This window comes from Cervus elaphus, chromosome 6 (genome assembly GCF_910594005.1).
Source record: "Cervus elaphus chromosome 6, mCerEla1.1, whole genome shotgun sequence".
NCBI lineage: Eukaryota > Metazoa > Chordata > Mammalia > Artiodactyla > Cervidae > Cervus > Cervus elaphus.
The window spans coordinates 2,163,498-2,184,933 of record NC_057820.1 but is presented as its reverse complement, the minus strand read 5'-3'; the positions used below and the strand labels follow the sequence as shown (position 1 = coordinate 2,184,933).

The 21,436-nt window shown below is 65.7% G+C and overlaps 2 protein-coding genes across 5 annotated transcripts in view; both read right to left on the bottom strand.

Moving 5' to 3' along the window:
• Nucleotides 1-1,070: 1,070 nt before the first annotated feature.
• Nucleotides 1,071-18,305, bottom strand: MSANTD1 (Myb/SANT DNA binding domain containing 1). 2 transcript variants are annotated; one of them, XM_043906048.1, is made up of 5 exons: nt 17,798-18,305; nt 12,140-12,210; nt 7,394-7,658; nt 3,545-3,820; nt 1,071-2,023 (listed from the first exon to the last, which is right to left on the bottom strand). In XM_043906048.1, exons 2-5 carry the CDS (start codon nt 12,153-12,155, stop codon nt 1,783-1,785), a joined length of 798 nt encoding a protein of 265 aa, XP_043761983.1. In that variant the 5' UTR covers nt 12,156-12,210; nt 17,798-18,305; the 3' UTR covers nt 1,071-1,782. The 2 variants fall into 2 exon arrangements, with proteins under 2 accessions (XP_043761983.1, XP_043761984.1); XM_043906049.1 differs by having other exon boundaries at nt 7,394-7,605.
• HTT (huntingtin) overlaps nt 16,823-21,436 on the bottom strand; it is a 124,398-nt gene continuing 119,784 nt past the window's right edge. For all 3 annotated transcript variants that reach the window (XM_043906045.1, XM_043906047.1, XM_043906046.1), the window contains 7 exons: nt 21,238-21,428; nt 20,885-20,999; nt 20,544-20,757; nt 20,165-20,270; nt 18,573-18,735; nt 18,312-18,472; nt 16,823-17,551 (listed from right to left, as the gene is read on the bottom strand). In XM_043906045.1, coding sequence (XP_043761980.1) covers nt 17,338-17,551; nt 18,312-18,472; nt 18,573-18,735; nt 20,165-20,270; nt 20,544-20,757; nt 20,885-20,999; nt 21,238-21,428 — 1,164 coding nt within the window. In that variant the 3' untranslated portion in view covers nt 16,823-17,337. The remainder of the gene's footprint in view (nt 17,552-18,311; nt 18,473-18,572; nt 18,736-20,164; nt 20,271-20,543; nt 20,758-20,884; nt 21,000-21,237; nt 21,429-21,436) is intronic.

Here is a 21,436-nt window from a genome sequence, read left to right as displayed (position 1 = left end):
CAGAGTCCAGCTCGTGCTCTCTGGGGGGGGGTTGGAGGGGGGGCCCAGGTGGGCCGTCCTGCCAGACCAGCTCCACCCAGCCCCTCCCTCCCGGAGGCAGGCTTCAGGCTGGCCTCCACACCCCTGGGGGGACCTGGAGTCTGACACCGGCTGAGTCCTGGTCACTACCTGGCTGCCCTCAAAGGCCACGGGAGGGTCGGGTGCGCTGGTGGCCGTCACACCAGGTGGTCTGCTGCAGCCTTACGGCAGGGCCCAACTTCCACTCCCCACCCCTGAAACACCAGAGGGAGCGTGTCTAGACAGTCACCTGCCACTCGCCCCCACCCGCTGCGTCCCCTCAACCCTGCTGATTGGGTCAGCGACTTGCCCGTCCCGGGAGGAGCAGACATTCAGTGAAAGGTCCCTCCACCGGGCAGAGCCACAGGGACCCTGAGACAAAATCAGGGCCACGGGACCAAGGACCGTGACGGATGCTCTGTGCAAACAAGCAGGCCCTCAGACAGGTTTTCTTGCCCAGGTTTTCTCTAGGCAAGAGCATGAATGACCCCACTGTCCCGACAGGTAGAAGCCACAGCCAGCGGCCGAGTTGTCTGTTCTTCGTGACTTGCCGGCCTCTCACTAGACGCCTGCCTGAGCTGAAAGTCACATGGAAGTGTTTCCTCTCCACCAGTTGCATGGTGTCCTCAGAGCTATGGAGTGGCCACGACCCCAGCCATGTCCCGAGTGAGACTCTGAACGAAGCTCGGTTCTCAGCTCCCCTGGGGGCCTCCCTTCACCGGCCACCTGGGCCCAGTGACTCAGGAGGAACTGGGAGGGGGGGCGGCGCTCTGGACAGGCTCTCTCGCCTGTAGGCCCTGACCCCACCCCAGCCCCTCTCCCTCCTGGGAAGGCAGCCGGCTCCCTGTGTGCCCCAGCTGTGTGTCCAGCCCCTCCGGGCCCTCGAGGCCTGCAGGCAGCCCTGCCCTCCCAGCGTTTTCACACCTGTTGCTAGTCTGCCCTTCCACGTGTCAGCCCCTGAGATCAGCGGGCTCTCCCACCTGTCCCGAGTTGATAGATGTCACAGGGCGGGGTGCATGGACAGGATCATCGTTTTTATTGAGCTGTTGCTGATGGGGGTCCAGAGGCCCCACGTCCCGGAGTGGGGGTGGGGTGGTAGATAAAAGGCCACTGGAGGGCGTCCAGCCCACTGGGGTCTCAGGGCCAATGCAGGCCCAGCGAGGGGGCACCTGCGCGCACACCTGCCACGGAGCCGCCTCTACCTGGGTCGTCTTCAGAGGGACGGCCGGCTGCCTCCCTCCATGCCCAGCCATGAGCCCTGCTCCCAGAAGTTGTGAAAAGCACACAATTAACGTCAATAGCCGCTTCCAGTACCGTCGACACTGACAACACCGGATGGCAGATTCCAGGCGTTCCAGGGGAGCCGCCCTGCAGTGACCCGGAGTCCCGGGGCCGGATGTCCAGGGACGGCCTTTACGCCGGGGTCCCCCCGCCCGAGGCGGGTTAGTCTGCGGCCGGGAGTGGCCGCAGGGGCGGGGCCCGGGCTGTTCCGGGGCGTGGCCCAGGTCGGGGCGGGGCCGTTCCGGGGCGTGTCCCAGGCTGGGGGCGTGGTCCAGGACGAATTTCGGGGGCGGGGCCCAGGCCGGAGGCGGGGCCTTTCCGGGGCGTGGCCCATGCCGGGGGCGGGGCCCAGGCCTGGGCCTTTCCTGATTGAGGACCAGGTCAGGGGCGGGGCCCAGGCTGGGGGCGTGGCCCGGGCCATTCCGGGGGCGGGGCCCGGGCGGCCTAGACGCCGGACTTGGCGATGATGCGCTCTAGCAGACTCATCATTCGCTCCTGCAGCTGCAGGCTCTGGGCCTGCAAGACGCTGTGCTGGTCCAGCGCGCGGCGCACCTCGCGGCAGGTCTCCTCCAGGGCGCGGCTCAGCCGGCGCTGCTCCTCCAGCAGGGCCTCCAGCAGCCGCAGCTTCTTCCTCTGCAGATGGCCGCCCTGCCCCTTGCGCTTCTTCACGGGCCGCTCCTCCGACCTGGAAGGACAGTGCAGTGTGGGGACGGCTGGGCACGGGACCTCAGGCCCTGCCTGACCCTCCCGGCCGTCCCCGGACACTCGGGGGGCCGGGCCCTCCCTGTCATGACAGCATTCCCACACCCACTGAGCTGGGTGGGCAAGGGGTGCTCATGGTGGGGGAAGAGGACACCCAGAGAGGGATAGGAAAAGGGTGGGTGGGAGGGCCTACAGGGCAGACACCACCAGTTTGGGCCAGCCTCCAGCAGATAGGGCCCCTGCCTCCTGGCAGCCTGGAAGGGGCCAGCACACCTGGGGGTGAAAAGACAGGGACTGCAGGCCATGGGCAGGGCCGTAGAGGCTGGGCTCCCCTCCAGGTGAGGAAACTCTCCAGGGTCAGGGCTGAAGGCAGCCGGGCTCTCTGCTGTGAGTGGGGCCCCCAGGGGTGGCAGGGAGCTGCCAGACGCCCCCAGGCCCTGCCTGACCCCAGCCTAGGCCCTCTGCTTCTGTGCAGGATTGTGGCCCAGCCACCCTCGGGGGCAGAGAGCAGAGCCTGGGCTCTGGAGGGAGAGGGGCCCCGTGGCCCAGCCTGGCACAGCACCCGGGCAGCCATCAGTCTGGGAAGTAGGTTCAGCCCACGGAAGCAACTGTCCGCCAGCAGCAGATCCCCTGAACCCCAGCCTGGCCACCAGCAAAGGCAATTCTGTCGGGGGTCTTCACTGAGAAACCACCCCCACCCAGGGAAGGGGCACTGAACAACCAGGCAGCAGCCCCCAGATTGTGGGTGTCAGACCGGAGGGGCCCCTGAGGTGCCTTCCTCACCCCACCCCCGACAGACGTAAGACTGAGCTTGGGGGAGGCAGGACCAAAACGCAAAGCTACACTCTTCCTGGTCTCTTCTCCACTGGTCAACTCCTATTCACCCATGAAAGCCCAGCCCAACGTGACCTCCTCTTGCTCCCCGGCCCCACACCACACCTGTCTGAGGGGGGATCTTGAGGTGGGGTCAGCTCAGGGCTGTCAAGATGCCATGGATGGCAGGGGGGCTGGGCCCCCACTGCAGCCAGGCTCCGAGGACACTGTGCAGGCTCAGCCTGACGCCCCCTCCCTGGTTTTGAGAGACCAGCCAGCCCAGCAAGGCCAGGGAGAACGGCGCCCCAGGGCATGGTCTGCTTGGGGTGGGGGAGCTCGAGAGCCAGACACCGAGGAGAGGGCAGGAGGCTCGCCTCTGACCCCCAGTCTTCGCCAGAGAAGGTCCTGATTTATCCCCATTTTACAGACGGAGACCGAGGCCCAGAGAGATCATGGACTTTCCACACAGCTGAGCAGCGAGGGCGCAGGAGACATGCTTGGGCGGTGAACACGACGGCCCAGGCCTCGGGCCCACCTGCCTTCCTGTCTCTGGCCTCCCTGTCCCGGAGGTGTGTGTGTGCTGCCTAGGCCTTTGCAGCCGGCCCTGGGTGGCAGAGGTTGCTGCCGCCAGGACGGCCGCCTGAGCCGTCTCGGGGGCAGGTGGTGGGGCGGGAGGGGGGCGCGCACACACCTGAACTTAAGGGACAGTAAGCTGGAGGAGCTGTCGGAGCCGTCGTCCTGGAAGCGGCCTTCGTAGGAGCACTGGTTATACGGTAAGTACAGAGGGGTGGACTTAGCAGACGGCGACAGGGACGCCTCGGTCTGGGACGTGGAGGGCCCCGGCTGCTGGCCGTCCGGCAGTTTGCCATCACAGGACTCGGGGACCTTGGCCAGAATCCTATCAATGGCTAGGTAATAGGGCCAGTCGGGCGGGACGGACTCGCTATCTGTCATGCATTTTAATTTCCTGAAACGAGAGACAGAAGAGCCAAGGGTGAGAAACGGCTGCTCCTGGCCCTGCCCGCCCGGCCCCTCTGCAGAGGGGCGCTCAGGGGCGCTGGACCCAGGGAGCCACATGGCATGGGTGTGGGCCACTCCCAGCCAGACAGGCCTCCCCAGAAAAGTGGGCCAGGCGAGACTGGGTCAGAAAGAGGTCAGGCTCGGGACCCTACGTGGCTGTGGGTGTCGACAGGACCCACAGGCCCCAGTGTCAGGCTGGCATCTCGAGCTGACCCCTACGAGTCCTCTCTGCTTTTCTGGAGTTTCTAAACTCTCTGCAATGAACAAACGCTGCTTTTTAATAAGTCAATCAGCAATAAGAACATATGTGGTATAATACCAACATAGGAGTAAGATGTGATGCAATGTGTAACACGAACGTCAGATGAGGTCAGGTAACAAGCTGTCCCTCTGAAGAGGACGCCCTGCAACAGGAGCTCAGGCAGGATGAGCACATGCCTCGGTGGTCGCGGCTCTGCGTCCGCAGCTCATCTCTGCCGCTGGCTGTGTGAGCGTGGACGGGTCCATTAACCTCTCTGAGCCTCGTGTCAGTAAAATGGGGATGATCCAAGTCATGCTGGGAAGACTGGAGCAGACAACGCCCAGTGCCTGGCGAACAGCGAGCTGTCCAGATGACATTCTTGGTACCAGGGGCAGGGGGGGGCGCCTGACGCCCCCAGCAAGGGTCTGCATCTGCCTACAGTGGGCCTGCGCCCTTCCCAGGCCCTGAGTCCTGCCCTCCCCTGCAGACAGGCCCTGTGGTCCCTGGGCCTCGGCTGTCCCCTGGGAGGTGAGGGAAGGGGAGATGCGGCCATAGTGCAGGCCCCGGCCAGGCGACCAAAGGGGCCACAGTGGGGTGGGCGTGGGCTCTCTGCCTCCCGAAACCCAGGGTCCTGAGACCCTGGCCACCACTGGCAGCCCCTCCACATTCCTGGCCCTTGCTCCTCCCGCTCTGGGGAGGACTCTGAGTGACAGGGTCCCTCACAGCAAAGTGGCTCCTGTCTCCCGACAGGGTGCCTCGAAATCAAATCCCTGCCGGGGTGTGGCCACAGGTCACCCTGGTCCCTGGAGACATGCCAACCATCTGAAAGCATTGCCCTGGTGGGGGTGTGAGGCTCGGGGCAGAGGCCGAGGGATGTGGGGTCCTCAGCAGGGAGCCGGGACGGGCTGCCCTGCCTCCCTGACCACAGGAGGGCGGAGGGCTGTGCTGGGGCCCGGGCCCCTCTCCAGCCCCTCTGGAAGCCCCCAGGTCCCGCTCTGCCCACCCGAGACAAGGCCCGCCCCACTGCAGGGGGCCCCTGCACACGCTCCCCGGAACCAGGCCACCCCCAGGCTTCCTTCACGGACAATCAGCTTTTATACTTTAGCCACGCGGAGCAGCTGGTGGGATCTTAACTCCCCAGCCAGGACTGAACCTGGGCCCTTGGCAGTGAGAGCATCGAGTCCTAACCACTGGACCTCCAGGGAATTCCACCAACCACCTTCATATGAACTGTCTCCGGAATCCCCGGGGGGTCCTGTGGTTGGGACTCTTCGCTTCCACAGACGAGTGCCCAAGTTCGATCCCTGGTCGAGGAACTAAGATCCCACAAGCTGGCGGTGCATTCAATAAATGAATAAAGATTGGCTTTGTTTTCTTTTTAAAAAAAACCAAAAGTTGTGAAAAAATAACTGAAGCCTCTGCTGTGAGCGGCTCTGGGTGGTGGGGGTCAGGGGAGGTGTTGGGAGAGATGAAGAACCAGTCCCCCAGCCAGAGTGTCGGTTTGTAAGGTCGTGTGTGCACGCGTGCTCTGACTCTGTGACCCCATGGACTGCAGCCCGCCAGGCTCCTCTGTCCATGGGATTCTCCAGGCAAGAGTACTGGAGTGGGTTGCCATGCCCTCCTCCAGGGGATCTTCCCGACCCGGGGATCAAACCCACGCCTCCTGCATCTCCTGCAAGCAGGCGGATTCTTCACCGCTGAGCCCTGGGGGAATTCCTCTCCTGCTCTGGACCTTGGTGTCCCTGTTGGCGACGGGAGCTGAGAGGTGCCGCTGCGTGCAAGTGTTCATAAACTGTGACACGCTGTGCACGTGTGCAGCCTGGCCCCACCCCGCCAGCCACCCCCTCCTCTCCTGTGGCCTCCTTAGCCCACCTCCCCTCCAGGAATGGAAGAGGATACCTCCCTGGGGCTCAGGAGGCGGCTTGCAGGATAAATAATGAATAACCCGGCCAGACGCCAATCAGAGCCATGAGTCACGGAGTCAGACAGCAGGCCCTAAAGCCGCCCGCCTCAGCCCTGCAGCCCCCTCCCTGCCCCACCCCCCCAGGCACCGAGGGGCTGGTGCGGGGTGGGGGGGGGGGGCGCGGATGGGGGGCACACGGCTTGGCCCTGACCTCAGACCACCTTTACCCAAGTGCCTCTGAGGCCCCTAGACCCCAGCGGCTGGTGGCCTCTGCTCTGCCCCGTGGCCTGTCTGGGGGCCGGGCTGCAGGTCAGAAATGAGCCTCTGGATGGGCCAGGCTCAGGACCGGCTCCTCCAAGGTGGAGAAAGTTAAACTGATGCAACTGAAGGCCCTGGGAGCCTCTGCACACCCCCAGGCCCCAGACAGGCTGGGAGCCACAGGCCAGGAGGGGCGGGCGGGGGTCCTCTCACCCACAGAGTTGGCTCAAGGTGCCCAGGCCAACCTGCAGGGTCCCGTCCACACCCCGTTCCCCCCACCACACCTCTGTTCCCCCATCCACGCCCCCCCCCGCCACACCTCTGTTCCCCCGGCCACGCCCCCCCGCCACACCTCTGTACCCCCGGCCACGCCCCCCCCCCCCCACACCACTGTTCCCCTGCCCAGGGGGCCACGGGAAGGACCAGGAGGCGGCCTGGCTGGGACCAGCAGGGTCCTCGCATGTCCTCCTGGGACGGCAGACCCCCCCCAACATGGACAGGCTCACGGGGGCTGCCTGGGCCCAGCCCGCCCACAGGGCCCACTCTCTGTGCCTCTCCGCCTACAGCCCAGCTCCTGCTCAACCTTCACCCCGCCCGTGGCCCCCTCCACACCTGTGACCTCTCACCCGCCCATGACCCTCTCCTCCCTGGGACCCCCGGCAGATAAACCTGGGCCCCGCCCTCTGAGGTGACGGGCACACGGGACAGTCCTGGAGCTGCCCCCGCCCGGGGCCATGTGCCTGGCTGTGACCCAGCCCTTCCCGAGGCAGCCAGGGCAGGGGCCCAGCACGGGGTGGGGAGGGGGCAGAGGTGCGGACCCTCCTGGGTGCTCAGGGCCTCCACACCCCCCACGCCCAGCCCTGAGGCCAGCGCTGTGCCCGCAGTGGGCTCAGTGGACGCCGGAGACAGCAGCCTGCGGGCTCACGGGCCTAGCGGTCCAGCCTCAGTCTTCCTGCCCGCCCCGGCTGCCAGCAGTATCCTTCGCCCTGTGGGACCTTGGGGGTCTCCCCGCGCCCCCCTCCAGGGGGCCCGCAGGTCCCCTCTTGCCGACACAAAGCCGGGACTCCCCCGCCCGCCCCCGCCGTCGTGGCCCGTCCACCTGCCGCCCGCAGGCCTACCTGTACTGAAAGGTCATGTTGGTGATCTTGATCTTGATCTCCTCGCCCAGCCGGCGCTCGCCCGTCATCTCCAGCAGCTTGCTGGCCATCTTCTCATACACCTTGGCGTTGCGCTTGGTCTGCTTGAGCTCGTCGAAGAACTCCTCCCAGACGAGCATGAGGCCGCGCATCTCAGCGTCCGTCCAGTTGCGGGCCCGCCGGTGCTTCTCGGCCTGCGGGGACACGAGGTAGCCAGGCACCTCGGCCGTGGCCATGCCCGGGGCACCTGCGGGGTTAAAGAGCGCGCTCGGGGCGGGCCGCTGGGGCCTGCGCACCGCGGCGGGAGCCCCGCTCCTGGAAGGCAGCTCCTCGCTCAAAATGGGGCCTACATCTGACAGGCAGGAATTTAGTTAAAAGCTTTTAAACGGGAAACGTCATTTTGATGTCACGTTTCCATAGCAACAGAGCAACTGCATAAGCTACAACAACAGAAACCTTTTAACTGAAAGCGCAGGAATCAGGGCCGCCCTGACGGGCCATCAATACTGCAGCAAGCGGGCCAGGCCCAGAACTGGCGGCCCAGGCGCCCGGCCCTGCCTCCCGCCCCAGCCTGGCTGCCAGTCTGGCCACCGAGCGAGGCCCCTCCGCTGGGAAGGCTGGGCTCAGGGGGCCAGGTCGGATCCAGGCCGCAGCCCTGGCCTCCGTCCCCCCCGGGCCCACACTGCCGGGGGCCCAGGGAGGGCCCAAGATATGGGGCTGGGGTGCAATGGAATGAGATGAGAGGCGGAGAGGGAGACCCAGAGATGGGAGGACAGAGGGTGGGAAGGACAGACGGGAGACTGGCACGGGAACTCACACTTGGGGACCTGCAGAGGCATACGTGTGCAACACCCATCCGCCTGCATGCCCCGCGCACGGCCATCCTCCGGCCAACGGTTCACACTTAACGATACAAACACCACCACCCCCAGGCTGGGCACCAGCAGCTGTAGCAGACCCCTGGCTCGGTCACTGTCCAACTGTTCCCTCCCTCACGGGGCGCGGCTGCCGGCCTGGGTGACTTGGCACGGGCCGAGGAGCCAGTGCAGAGCTCGAGGCGGAGGGCAGCTGGGGGCAGGCGGTGCCAAAGAGCAGCAGGGCACCGTGGGGCCCCCAGGCACGGAAGCCTTTTTGTCCCCCATGCCTTATGAACAAGACTCCAGCCTCCGTGGCCTGCTCCGAGTTCCGAATGGCAGAGAGGTTGCTGATCGGAGGACGAGGGACAGGACAGGCCCGTCAAGAGGAGCAGGAGATAGACCACCCTGCACACACCCTGAACTCGCCAGCAACCCCACCTTTTAGAAAACTTGCAGAAGCAGAAATAAAGACTTGCCCCTGCTTTGATGCTTATCACAGACCCCTGCCTGACTATAACCTCCCCCTACACACCAGGGAGCGGGGCACAGCCCTTGAGGTGCTGGTGAAAACGCTGACCTCAGTTTGGGGCTTAAACCCACGTGGCCAGGAACGTAAACCTGGCCAAAACCCTGCTGCAGACTCGAACCCAAGTGGCCAGGACTTGAACTCGGCCAAAACGCGGTCTGCCAACTGAGATCACTAACCTAGTGTCCGAACCTGATGAAGCTCAGGTCCTCTGATGCCTCATCACAGAAAGATTTCAGTGAGAGACAAAGTGATAGGTAAGAAGTGGATTTATTCAGAGAAAAACACACTCCACAGACCGAGTGTGGGCTGTCACAGAGGCCAAGTGCAGCCTCGCAATATGGTGTGGTTAGCTTTTCCTGAGTTAGGAAGATCCCCTAGAGAAGGAAATGGCAACCGACTTCAGTATTCTTGCCTGGAGAATCCCATGGACAGAGGAGCATGAGCACCACAGTCCATGGGGTCGCAAAGAGTCAGACATGACTGAGCGACTAACACTTTCACATTAGATTTTATGAGCTGGGTAATTTCACAGGCTAATGTCATTCAGTCGCTTAGTCGTGTCCCACTCGTTGCGACCCCATGAACTGCAGCACGCCAGGCCTCCCTGTCCATCACCAACTCCCAGAGCTTGCTCAAACTCATGTCCATTGAGTCGGTGGACTCATCCAACCATCTCATCCTCTGTCATCCCCTTTTCGCAGGCTAATAAGTGGGAGGATCATTCCAACTATTTTGGTGAAGAGGAGATTTCCAGCAGTTGGGCCACTGCCCACTTTTTGGCATCTGATGGTCAGCCTTGGGACTGCCATGGTGCCTCTGGGTGTCGTTCAGCTTGCGATGTGTTACAATGAGCAGACTGAGGATCGCGGTCTAGGTGAAGTTGACTTGTCTGCCATCTTGGACCCACTTGATTCTAATCGGCTTACCTTGTGTCCCTGGGCTGTGTCATTCTTTCAGAGGCTGTGCCCTGCCCCCCTCCCTCCTGTTTCACTAGCCTGCTGGATTCCTGCTTTGCCTGGCAGAGTAAAGCCACTCTTTCCTTCTCCTCCATGACTCTATCTCCATGTTTCTGTTTGGCGTTGGTGCACAGAGAGTCGAGATTTTGACAACAGCGTATTCCCACCCGTCCTGCAGCAGGACCACCTGGACCCAGACCTGCCTTGTGCACGGGGCTGGGTGGGGAGCCCCCTGTACCCCCAGGACCCCACAAAAAGGGCTTGGTGAAGCCTTCCTGAGCAAAGGTATGAACTCTGAAAGACTGACCTCAAGGAACTCCCCTCCCTTCCCTGTAGGTCTCCTGGATTTTGCCTTCAGGCTTCCTGGCAAACTCTCGCTCAATCTTCAAAACCCTGTTCTGGCAACACCTTCTCTCTGAAATCTTCCTGTTCCACTTTGGTCCTTCTTCCGGTTTTCCCTCCTGCAAACTGGACCTCCCTTAAGTCAGCCGTTTCCTGTCTGCCCTCCAGCTGTGTGACTCTGGGTTAAGAATGCTTGCAAAGGCAACAGTCTTAAGAATTCAAGCACTCTGATGACTATTGGGCCCTGTTCTAAGCACAGTATGTCTGTTTTCAACTTTGACCCTCACGGTACTCTTGTGAGCGAGGCTGGCGGCTGCTGTTATTCCCATTCTGCAGGTAAGTAGCCTGAGGGACAGAGGTGAGGTCTCCCTGTGGGAAGGGGCCAAGCTGGGCTCCGAACCCAAGCAGGCTGGCTTGGGGCTGGGTCTGACCTGTTCTCCCCGGGAAGGACAGGTCACGCGTTCTCTGCCACGGTCCTGGGTAAATGCCCCCATTGTTCTCTGGGGGCTCCAGGGAGGCCCCCTAGTGCTGGCCTTGGACAAAGTGGCCACTGGCATGGGCTGGGGTCCCTGGCCACCCCCCTCCTCAGGCCTCCACCAGCACTCAGCTGAGGCTCAGTCCCAAGGCCTTGGGGGCAGACCTCCACCTCACACCTGCAGGCTGGGCTGTGACGGCCACACGGAGCCCCTGCCCTGCCCTCGGGCCAGGGTGCCATCCGCGAGCCCCCCGGCACCTGCAGGGTTCTGGGGGGACCTGAACTTGGGGGAAGGGCTCACAGAGTGCAAGCTGAAAATCTCCCTGGGCACACAGGGCCCTCCTTAGGCCTGCTGTGGACAGGGAAGTCAGGTCTGAGCTGCCCAGGACAGGGACGCTGAGCCTGGGGCCGGGGCGGGGTCTCTGGCCAGATGCTCTCACCCTGCACCTCCAGTGTCCAGAGCTTGCCCTCTCACCCTGAGAGAGGGGCCGCAGCCCAGCTGGAAGGAGGGAAGGGTTCAGGATGGGGTGGGCCAGCTGGGGCTCCTTCGCCCCTGCAGTCAGCACTTGGGGTGCAGAGGCAGCAGGGTGTCCTGGGCAGGCACCTGACCCTGCCCTCAGCTCCTGGTGGGAGCCCCTCCCTGTCGGGGCTTCCAAAGCTGCCTGGAGACACAGGGACACTGCAGCCTGGCCAACTAGCAGCTCCCGGGAAGGCTGACAGCTGCTACTCCCCTCAACTGGGCACCTGGCACACTCAGTAGTGTTTGCAGAGTGCATGAGGGATGGGAAGGCCCCCTCCTCCAGAAGTCCTCCCCACGCCCCTCTTAGGTAAAGGATTTAACCGACCAGGTGGCCTGAGAGCTGACTCTCTGCCCCCAAAGCCTGGGCTAGCCCTGACTGTCCTCCAGGTGGACGGTCCCTCAACCCAACCCCCAGAGCCGAGCGGGTCTGCCTCACAGCACCCCCCCAGCGCCCAGGTAGGGCTCCGAGGGGAGGCAGGCCAAGCTCAGGATTTCAACCTGGCTCAGCCAACTACAGACGCAACTCGGTCAGGCCACCCCCGGCCCTGTCCTCACCGACACCCGTCTGGACAAGTGACCCCACCGGACGTGGGCTGGTGCAGAGGGCATGGCTGCAGCTTCGAGACCCTTCCCTGCCCACCCCCCTGGGGGCATTTGGAGAGGGCGCAGACCAGCGTGCTGGCCTGGCTGGGGCTGGGGTGTGGTCATCAGGAGGTGCTGCCGCCCTAGGTGCCTGGCCTGGGCAGCCCCCGGGCAGCAGGTCCCAGTGCCTCTGCCGGGGAGGCTGTGGGCCTGGGGCAGCACTGCTGGTGTGCAGGGGCCGGTGACCACCCCTGCTGGCCCCCAGCCGACAGGTCCCGCAGAGGCGGGGTAAACAGCTGGGCTCCAACATCTCCGCTCAGGTTTCAGGGGCGCTGGAAAGCCCCGGGTGCGGGGCAGGGGGGACGCTCACTTTGGCCTCAAGGACAAGACGGAGGCAGGCCCAGTTCCTGGTGGCCCATGGGAAGGCCCTGTCTGCCCTTGGCGGGGGGCGGATGGGGGCCGCGTACCTTGGCACAACTGCATGGCCTGTGGAGACCCTCAGGCTCTGCGGGCCCGGGAGGCAGAGAACCGGCGGCACCTGCGGAGAGAAGGGCGGTCAGGCCTCAGCGAGCGAGTCCCGGGCACGCAGAGGAGGCCGGCGCCCTCCAGAAAGGAAAGGGCATCCCTCAGGGGCCTCTAGCACATCCGGCGGGTGTTAGACAGCGGGGAGCTGGGCCCATCCCAGGAGGTGGGAGTCCTGACAGCAGTCTAAGACCCCCAGCCGGGCGGAGGCAGGAAAGCACAGGGAGCGTGGCGGTGAGTCCAGGCGGGGGGCGAGCGGGGCAGGAGGGTGGATGCTGCTGGGCATCCGCGTGGCAGCACCGTCCTACCCCATGTGTGCGGGAGCCCAGACCCTTAACTCTCTGTCCTCAGCGGGCACGCCCGACCCTGAGTCGAGGGCTCCACCACACGGGGTCACCCATGCCCTGAGCGCCCCAGGGCCAGGATGAGTGGAGGCCCCACCGGCAGTTCGTCTGCTCACAGCCTGGGACAGAGGCTTGGCAACGCCTGCCCCAGAGGACATGGCTGCGACGGGGGGACGGCATCTGGGTGGCCCCCCGGGTTCCTGCTCGGAAGGTCAGTGGGGATGGGCCATCCTGAGCGAGAGGCCAGACTGCGAGGCCCGCAGGCTCATGGGGACCCCAGGCACCTCCGTGGTTGGCCAGGAGCCTTGGTGACTCCACAAAGCCAGCCCACCTCTGTGCCTGCGGGCCCCTGGCAGGATGCCCCATCCAGCGGTGCCCGGGCTGCCCTGAGCGCGAGGCGGGACCAAGAACCCCCGGGGCCCAGAGGGGCTCACAGGTTCAGGTCAGGAAGTGGGGGGTGGGCTGCCCTCTGCCAAGGACACCTGTGCTGGGCAGCTGGAGGGTGAGTGAGACACCGTCGCTTCCTTCCAGGGCGTCTGGGGCCCTCATCTAAACACAGAGGCAGGGCATGGCCCCCCGGACTGCGGGGCACGCTGCCCCTCCCAAGGGGAGGCTGCCGGGGCCTGCAGCGTGTCAGGGGAGACGGGCCTGGGGACATGAGCTGACCTCTTCCCACACGCAGAGCGGGTGCACACACACCTGCGTGGCCCAGCCACCGGAAAAAGCAGCCAGACCCTCTCCGAGTAGGTTCCTGCAGCACCACGAGGGCAGCGCCCACACGTGCTGTGACCAGGGCAGAGGCCAGGCTTCCTAAGCCTGCTGGCCATCTCTCCAGGCACCCACTGTGGTCGGACTGGGGGCCGCCCACTCCCTGGGACCAGGGAGGCCTTCAGCAGACTCTGTGGAGCACCGCCCCGGGCAGTCCACGACCCAGGGTCTCTGCCTCCGCAGGTTGGTGGGCAAGCACCGTGGCACAGAGCGGAGTAACCCCTCACAGCCAGCGCTCCCTTGGCGCCCATGCAGCTGAGTGGAGAGGATTCCCGGAGGAGCTGGCATTTCGGGCGGGAAGGACGTACCAGCCCAGATGGACAGGGCAGCCTCACCACTTGGTCCCAGGGAATGCGGGCCAGTGGCCAATGGGGCGAAAGGGGCAGCGGGGCCATCAGGGGCTCCAAGGTCAGGTCACGGGCCCTGCGTGAGCCCCCAGGACCTGTGCCCACCGTGACCACCCCTCCTGCCTGGGGCCGGGGGTGAAACCGCATGGCCCCCGCGGGGACTTGACATCACCACCGCAGCCTCGGGCACTGGTGGGGGGTCACCCCCGTCCCCTGAGTCCCACGGCACTGGCTCCTGCTGGTGTGGTCTGCTGCCCCCCCGGTGAGGTTCCCCATAAGCAAAGCAGGCCTCACACGGTAGTTCACCTTTTTTTTCCTTTTAATTCATATGTACAATATTTGTAGTGGTTTAAAAAATTAAAATATACATCTCATGTCAGACCTTCGCTCTCCTCTCACAGACAGGCCTGGGCCAGGCTCCGGGACGCACCCATCACAGCCCTGCGGGCACACAGCGGGGACTGCAGCGGCAGACAGCGTGAGCTCAAATCCCGCCAAAGGACGGCCAGCCGTGGAGCGTGCTCAGAGCTCAGCCCCCCAAGGCAGGTCCATGATGCCACAGTCCTCCAGGCCAGCGGCCACCCGGATGCAGCAGAACGCCTGCAGCGACCGTCCGGGGCCAGGGGCTCCACAAGCACTCAGGGGGAGGGGGCTCCTTCGGCGGCACGACTGAGTGCCACACGCAGAGTCCCCTCCGTGGTCACCCCCGCCTGACCCCGCCCCCCAGCTCCCCCGCGGAGCCCAGGCCTGTGGCACCAGGCAGCGAGGGGGCGGCCCCCTCCAGGTGAGGCCACCCCGGGCTCTCTGGGGAGCGTCAGCGGCCTTCGAGGTGGTTCTCACACCCCCACCGTCACTCCAGCGTGCAGGACCTCCGAGCATCACCCCGTTTCGGGCACAGAGCAGAGGGGGACAAAAGGCAAAGCGAGCTCGTGTGCCAGGAAGAGACACCCGCGGCGCCACGAGGGGGCGAGTCCACTCTGCCGGACCACACAGGAGCCACCCGCTGCCCGGCCCGGAGGGGCCTCCCCAGACCGCCGCAGGCAGCCCCGCTGACCCGCGCGGGGAGCTGTTTGCACCCGCAGGCTCGGCAGTGACGCCCGGCCACGAGGGGGGCTGGGCGCCCGGGGAGTCCCAGAGCCATCCTCACCTCCCGAGAGGACGCGTGTGCTGCAGGAGGGCGAGGGGACAGCGGGGAGGGCACCCAGAAATGCCCCCTCCCCTGCCCAGCTCAGCGGGGCCGCAACAGGACACCAGACAGTACGACACACGAGTGCCTCGCCCGCCAACTACCCTGGTTTCGCTCAAATCTTCCCTGCGTCACCAGCGGGAAAACAAACCCCGTCCTCCCCATCCCCTGACGACCCTCTCAACACAGTCTGGGGTGGCAAGGTGACTGCTGCCGGACACAGACTTTACTCAGGTTGGTCCCTTCTGCAGACAGCTGACGAGGGGGCCCACCTCCTCAGTGGGACTTTGATGAGCAACCCCATCCCACCCTCAGATGTCTCAGGCACGCAGCCAACCCCACGGGGCAGGTCTGAGAAAGGTGGGCTTCTGTAGAGACCTGCCGGCCGCCCTCAGAGACCCTGACGGAGGCACAGGTGCACGCCCACACACACGTACACTCCTCCACGGATGGAGTGACCTTCCCAAGCACTTGCACGCTCCCGGAGGGCATGTCAGCGCGTCTCTGGGTGGCACCAATAGCCAGAGCTGGCTGCAGCCCCTCGCGCACCGACGGTCACGTGGGAACCAGGGCGGGCCCCTGCTTAGCTGGGCCCAGCACTCTGACTCCGGAGGGGACCGGCCCTGGCTTCACACTCACAGCGTTCTCTCTAACAAGTGCAAACACCTAAGCATGGACAACACGGGCCTGAGACATGTCTACCTCGGAGCTGCCGAAGGGACCCTGGGGCGAGGGCAATGGTTCTAGAGCTTTCCTGTGTTCACAGTCACTCCGGCAGGCGTGTGGCTGCAAAGGCCAGGGTGAGCCCAAGCGAGAGGCAGGAAGGCGGGGATGTCACTTCTCCTACGGAGTCACAGCCCTGCCCTCAAGGCCCTGGCTCCAACTTCTGACCCGTGTCCACCGCTCACACCGCCAGGCCCTCTGCAGGGGCGCCTGGGTGCCAAGGGCGGGTCTGAAGAGGGGCTCCCTGCACACTCTGACCCTGGCTGGCCCCCAACGCATGGCTCCGGGGGTGGGGGGCCTGCAGGCGGTGTGTGCCACAGGTGGTGTGTTGTACAGACACGTGAGGGTGCACCCAAGCCTCCTGCCCCTATAGACCCTGGATGACGGCGGCAGGTCATCCCCACTTGCCAAGGAGACACCCAACCTGATGCACCTGAGGTCCTGACCAAGCTGGGTGGCATGCCGCTGACCAGAGGCCCTGCGGCCCTGGGGCCCTGCAGAGCTGCCCGGAAGGGCTCTGCCAGCCCCCCATCACGCGCACTCCACTGACAGGCCTCGTGGGCGCGGGATGACAGGGCTGCTCTGGGTCCAGAAACAAGCTGGGTCAGGGCCAGGACCTGGGGCGGGAGTGGCGGCTGTGGCCGGCGCCCCCTGCCCAGCACTGGCCCTGTGGGCACAGATCTGTGCTCTCCTGAGCTGGAAGGAGGCCCCGCCGATGGACCAAGATGGGCGAGGCGGCGCTGGGGCCTTCCGCGACCAGCCACCGGGACACCGAGCTCTGCTCCTGACATGTCAAGCTACCACACCCTCGGGGCTGCCGGCCAGCCAGTGGCTGGGCCCACGACGCAGGAGGGGCACGGGCCTGGACGCCGACACCTGCCAGCCAGCCCCGGGCAGGCCAGAGCCCAGGTCAGGGCAGGCACGGGGGGCCGGCCTGGCTGGCTAACTGCCCGCAAGCTGCCTGTCACCACCAGAGAGCTGCCTGTGCTCGGAGCCGACCACCCACAGCCAGGACAGCCAGGCCGGCACCTTCCCCACCCTCAGCAGGGCAAGGGCTCCCGACTGGATGCCAGCGCTGCCCTGAATGCTAAACAGGAGCTCATAACAGAGGGCGGCATGGAGTGGGCCTGGCGTTAGGGGAGGGGGCTGCCAGACAGCGAGCCCCGCGGGGGTGGGGGGACAAACCCCATCCACCTGCTTGGAGGCCGTGACATGCAGCGCTGACCTGGCGATGCACAGACTGTACACGGGCGTAGAAAGTTACCTTAAAATTAATCTCTTTACTGATAGAATTAAACTTTAAATCCTGAGAAGACAGCGACGGGGAGGACAGCGCAAGCTGTCACGCTCCCAGCCCCCCCGCCTGGCCAGACCCGGCATGCGTGCCCTGCAGGAGCCCAAGACACCCCAGGACCCCGCGCCTCAGAGCCCGTGGCGTCCCCTCCCGCCTGCGGGACAGCAGAGGGCTGATGGCTTGCCGGCAAGAGCAGAGGAATCCTGCCCCCCAGGCGGGAGCAGCTGGGACCTGGTGACGGCCGAGGGCGGGACAGAGGAGCACGTCAACACCCGGGCGGCTGGCTTCCACACCAGCTCCAGCGCGAGGCCCGCCACAGCAGCTCCTGCCCCGAGAGGGCTCAGGCTCAACCCCAAACGTTACTGCGCGTGCCCTGCGTGCAGCCTCGCCACCACGCGGCGGGAAGCCCATGCCGCCTGCTGCCTGGCGCAGGCCGGGCCCTGCAGTCCAGGGGCCACTTCGTCGCCAGCCGCGTGGGCGCTCAGCACGCGGCAGCCTTGTGGACGCTCCGCAGACACGCCAGCAGGCGGTGGTATGGGTTTCCGGGCGCGGCGACCACCTCGAACACGGACTGGAAGGCCCTGCGGTCAAGCTCCTCTTCTATCTGGTGTCGGTAGAAGTCCGCGGCCACCAGGCAGAAGAGGCTCACGTCCACCTGCTCCAGCTTGCCCATCCGGCTCACGACGTGTGGGAGGCTAGCCGGCCAGTCAAGGGCACAAGGCGGCAAGCTCGGGGAGACCTGCTCCTGTCCTCCCAGGGGTTCCTGCCTCCCCTGGGGCTCCGGCCCTGACACAGGTCTGGGGACAGCGGGGGGTGCCGGGAGGTTCCCCTAAGCTATAGGAGCAGCCGCCTTCCGCCTGGATCCAGCCTCTCCAGCCAGAGGCTCCGCCTGGGAAGCCGGAGCGCCCTCCCTGCGGGGCCACCCCTCGCGCCGCGCTTACCTGGCCTGGCTCCCACACACCCAGCACAGAACCATGCCGCCTGCCCGGGCCACTCTCAGCACCGGGACGGCTGTCTGCTCCGAGGCCCTGCGGTCTGTCTGGGGAAGGCTGACGGGAGGGGCCGTCCCCTTTTGGCAGCCAGCATCTCGGGGGTGGGAACTGGATCTTCACTGACTTCAGCATTTACCCAGGAGGGTGAGACACAGCACGTGACAAGGGCTAATGAGAAGCAGCATGAGCGACCCGCCCAGCTGCACGGACCCGCAGGCAGACGTGGGGGGTCCTCTGGGGCCTCCCCGCTCCACGGCCCCTCCTGGAGCCCCGCTCGGCGCAGGGAACACACGGGCTCCTGTTTCCTGGTCCGTGACTCACTCTCTTGGGGCTTAGAAGAAATGTCACCCGGACACCTGGGCTTCCTACAGAACTCAGGCTTCCAAAACACTGACGGAAACGTCAAGCAGGATGCTGACGGGACGGCAGGGCTGCCCCGGGGCCCAGGACCAGGCAAGGATACATCGCCGAGACCCACGGGCTGGTGGACGCACTGACGAAGAAGCAGGAGAGACTCCACATGGCCATGGCCACCGGGCTCCGCTGTGTGAAGTTGGACAGGGACAGCATGACCCAGTCGCGCACCATGGACGACTGCCCCGCGCCGTGCAGCGTCTGGAACACCTGCGAGGAGGCCGCGGGCCCGAGGACGCCCTGTCAGCGCTGGCAGGGGAGGAGCTGGGGGCCCGGTGCCTTCCCCGGGCGCCCCGCCCCAGCCCCTCACCTGGTACACGACAGTGGCCATGAACTGCGGGTATGGCTGCTGGCTGGACAGGAACTCGCCGATGACCTTGTTCATGACGTCCTGGGGTGGGAAGAAGTCATCCAGGAACTGGGGGAGGACACGCGCCACCACGCGGGCTTCACAGGGGAACCCCTTCCGGATCCTGTGGTGGTGCAGGGGGGAGCCCGGTTCAGAGCCCGTCCCACCCACGCTCCCCAGCCCTGAGGCTCCCGACCCAGCCGGCGTCCTGAAGTAACAGCACGGATGGCTGGGGCGGTGACATCACAGCACAGCCTCTCGTGACAGACCCATGTCCTCGTGAGGCCCTCAGGTGCGTGCGCGCCCCTGCCAGGCCCCCTCCTCGCCAGCCCTGCCCCAGCACCCCTGGCTGCCTGCCCTCAGCACACCCGCGGCTGGGCCCTTGCAGAGGGTCCTCCCAGAGCCAATGGGCAGCCAGCCGGCTACTCGGGCTATTGGCCATCAGCACACCTCCGCCGCCAGCCCTCCACGTCCGTGTGTTCCGGGTGCAAGCCCCACCTGCAGGAAGCTGAGTGCACGCAGGCCTCGGGGGTACGGAGGCAGGCCCCCTGAAGCAGCACACACGAGGGCGTTGTGCGTCAGCAGACTCTGGAGCCCGTGCGGGTGGGCTCCCCAGAACCAATCAAAAAGCCGTGTATGACTGAAAAGCACCAGAAGGGACCTGGAAACCGCCCGGGTGAGCCAGCTCCACCTGCCTGCAGACGCCAGCCACGACCCACAGACGCGAAACCCACATAGGAGAGTCGGCGTCGTCAACCCAGAGTCCCCCATGCATAAGCGCGCGGTCAGGCTGAATGTCGGCCCTGCCTTGGTGGACGCGCTCATCTCGCAGAAAGACGAGCGCGAGCCCCCGCGGGCAGGGCTGAGCGCCACGTGGCGGCCTGCCTGCCTCCAGGGGCTTGGCGGGGTGAGCGCGGGACTGCGGACGCTCACGGAAACAGGCGACGTGGGCACAGCCTGTACGCCCAGCTCTCCAGAGTGCCTCACCCGGCCAGAGAGAACCTGGAGAACGTTCTGCGGAGTGTGCTCTTGTGAGCACCCGGGTGGCCGCCTGCTGACCGAGCTGACCAGAGCTGAGGGGCGCGGAGCAGAGCCAGCTGCCCCAAGGCCACAGACACAGGCTGAGGCCCGGGGCAGGGCCGGACGAGGCCCCCACCCCGTCCTGGACACACACATGGAGGCGGGCCTTCATCCCAGGCTCTCAAGGATGCTGCCTGCTGGCAAGGATGTCCCAGGGCCACAAGAGCAGCCCCCTTTTCACAAGAGCGGCCTCCCCGCAAGCCGCTGCTGGCGCGGCCCCCAGGCCCTTCTCTACATGGTGGCCAGCTTGGACGGCCACTTCCGTCCCCGAGAAGGCTCCAGGCTGTCTCCTCACAGGACCCCGACACTGCCACAGTGCCCCTCGCCATCAGGACCTGGGTCAGCGCTCGGGACAGCCCTGGGGCCTCCCGCGTCCAAACCCGGGCGCTGGGTGCTGGGACTGAGCGCGGCGTGGAGCCAGGGCAGAGGCAGGAAGCAGGCTGCTGGCTGCGGGCAGGCGGGCTCGCGCTCACCTGTCAAAGAGGACGGACACGCGCTCCATCGCCACGATCACGGACTCGCTGTCGGGGGCCGCGGGGCTGGGCTCGGACGTTCGGCCCGGACTGACTTTCTCCTTCCCTGGAACAGAGCCGTTTCGTGCCGCTGGTTTGTAAAACTGGACGGTTCTGGGAAGGGGGCCTAGCGCTCACACAGGAGTTTACTGAACTCCTACCGATGGTCTGACACTGGGCGGGGGGCGGGGGCCCAGGCCCCAGGGCCCAGCCGAGACCCACAGGGCACAGGGGTCAGTCTGAGAGCCGCTCCGTGGCCCACAGAACTGGAGCCGCCTCCAGAAGCCGTGCGCCCGGAGCTCAGCGGTGCACGCATGTTGGGCCGGGGCGCCCTGCTCACCTGTGTACATGCAGGTGAGCATGAGACCCAGGGCCGCCATGGCGCGGTGCGGGCTGTGCACGTTCACCCGGTCCACGCTCAGCTTGACCAGGGACTCCGCGTCCAGGCGGGACAGCTGCTCGGACAGCAGGAGGCGCTCCAGGCCCCTCAGGACGCAGTGGTAGACGACGGACGGGGTGGCCTCCTCACTTCCGGACAGCATCACCCCACACAGCTGTGCCCGGGGAAGGCTTCCGATCAAAGGGCCGCTCTGGGCCTCCGGGCGCCCCGCCTCCTCCCAGGCGGGAGCCTCTGCTGGCCCAGCGCCCCTCGCGGAGCACAGCCAGGCCAGGCCGGCTCACCTGTATGATGGAGGCCGAGAACTCGGGCCCCACGTCCAGCGGGTAGTTCTCGATCAGGTAGAAGGCTGTGGCGCACATCACCAGCACGTGCTGCTGGCTGTGGACGTTCACGCAGCTGAAACCGAGACGTCGGCCAGGATCAGTGACACGGCCGCCGCGCTGTCTGCCGGCCCCGCGCACTGTCCTCCAGTCCCTGTGAGGAGGGCGGCCACGTGGGCCCCTGCTGGCGCCGCCGCCGGGGTCTGCTGCGCGCGCCGAAACAGTGCGCGCGCTTCTCACAGGCACCCCCACCCCCCGCCCCACCGGACAAACCCGGGCGGGAGACCGTGGCGGGGCCGGCCGCGCCCACTCACTGGGCTCGGCCCTGGAGGTTGGAGAGGAGGTAGTCGCTGACGACGGGGACGAGCTGCTTGGCGGTGTCGTCCAGGAGGTCGCACTCCAGCACGTACAGCACGCCGTGCAGGGCGCCCAGCGTGCTGGGCAGGTGGCTGCTCCTGAGCGCGCTCTCCAGCAGCCGGCTCACCGGTTCCGCCACGGCCTTGTCCTGCACAC

Bases quoted from the DNA above. Each gene is read 5' to 3' on its own strand.
- MSANTD1 (XM_043906048.1), bottom strand. The intron at 3,821-7,393 runs GTAGGCCTGCGG...CTCTCGTTTCAG, and splicing joins AACATGACCTTTCAGTACAG to GAAATTAAAATGCATGACAG. The intron at 2,024-3,544 runs GTGTGTGCGCGC...CTGTCCTTCCAG, and splicing joins TTACTGTCCCTTAAGTTCAG to GTCGGAGGAGCGGCCCGTGA.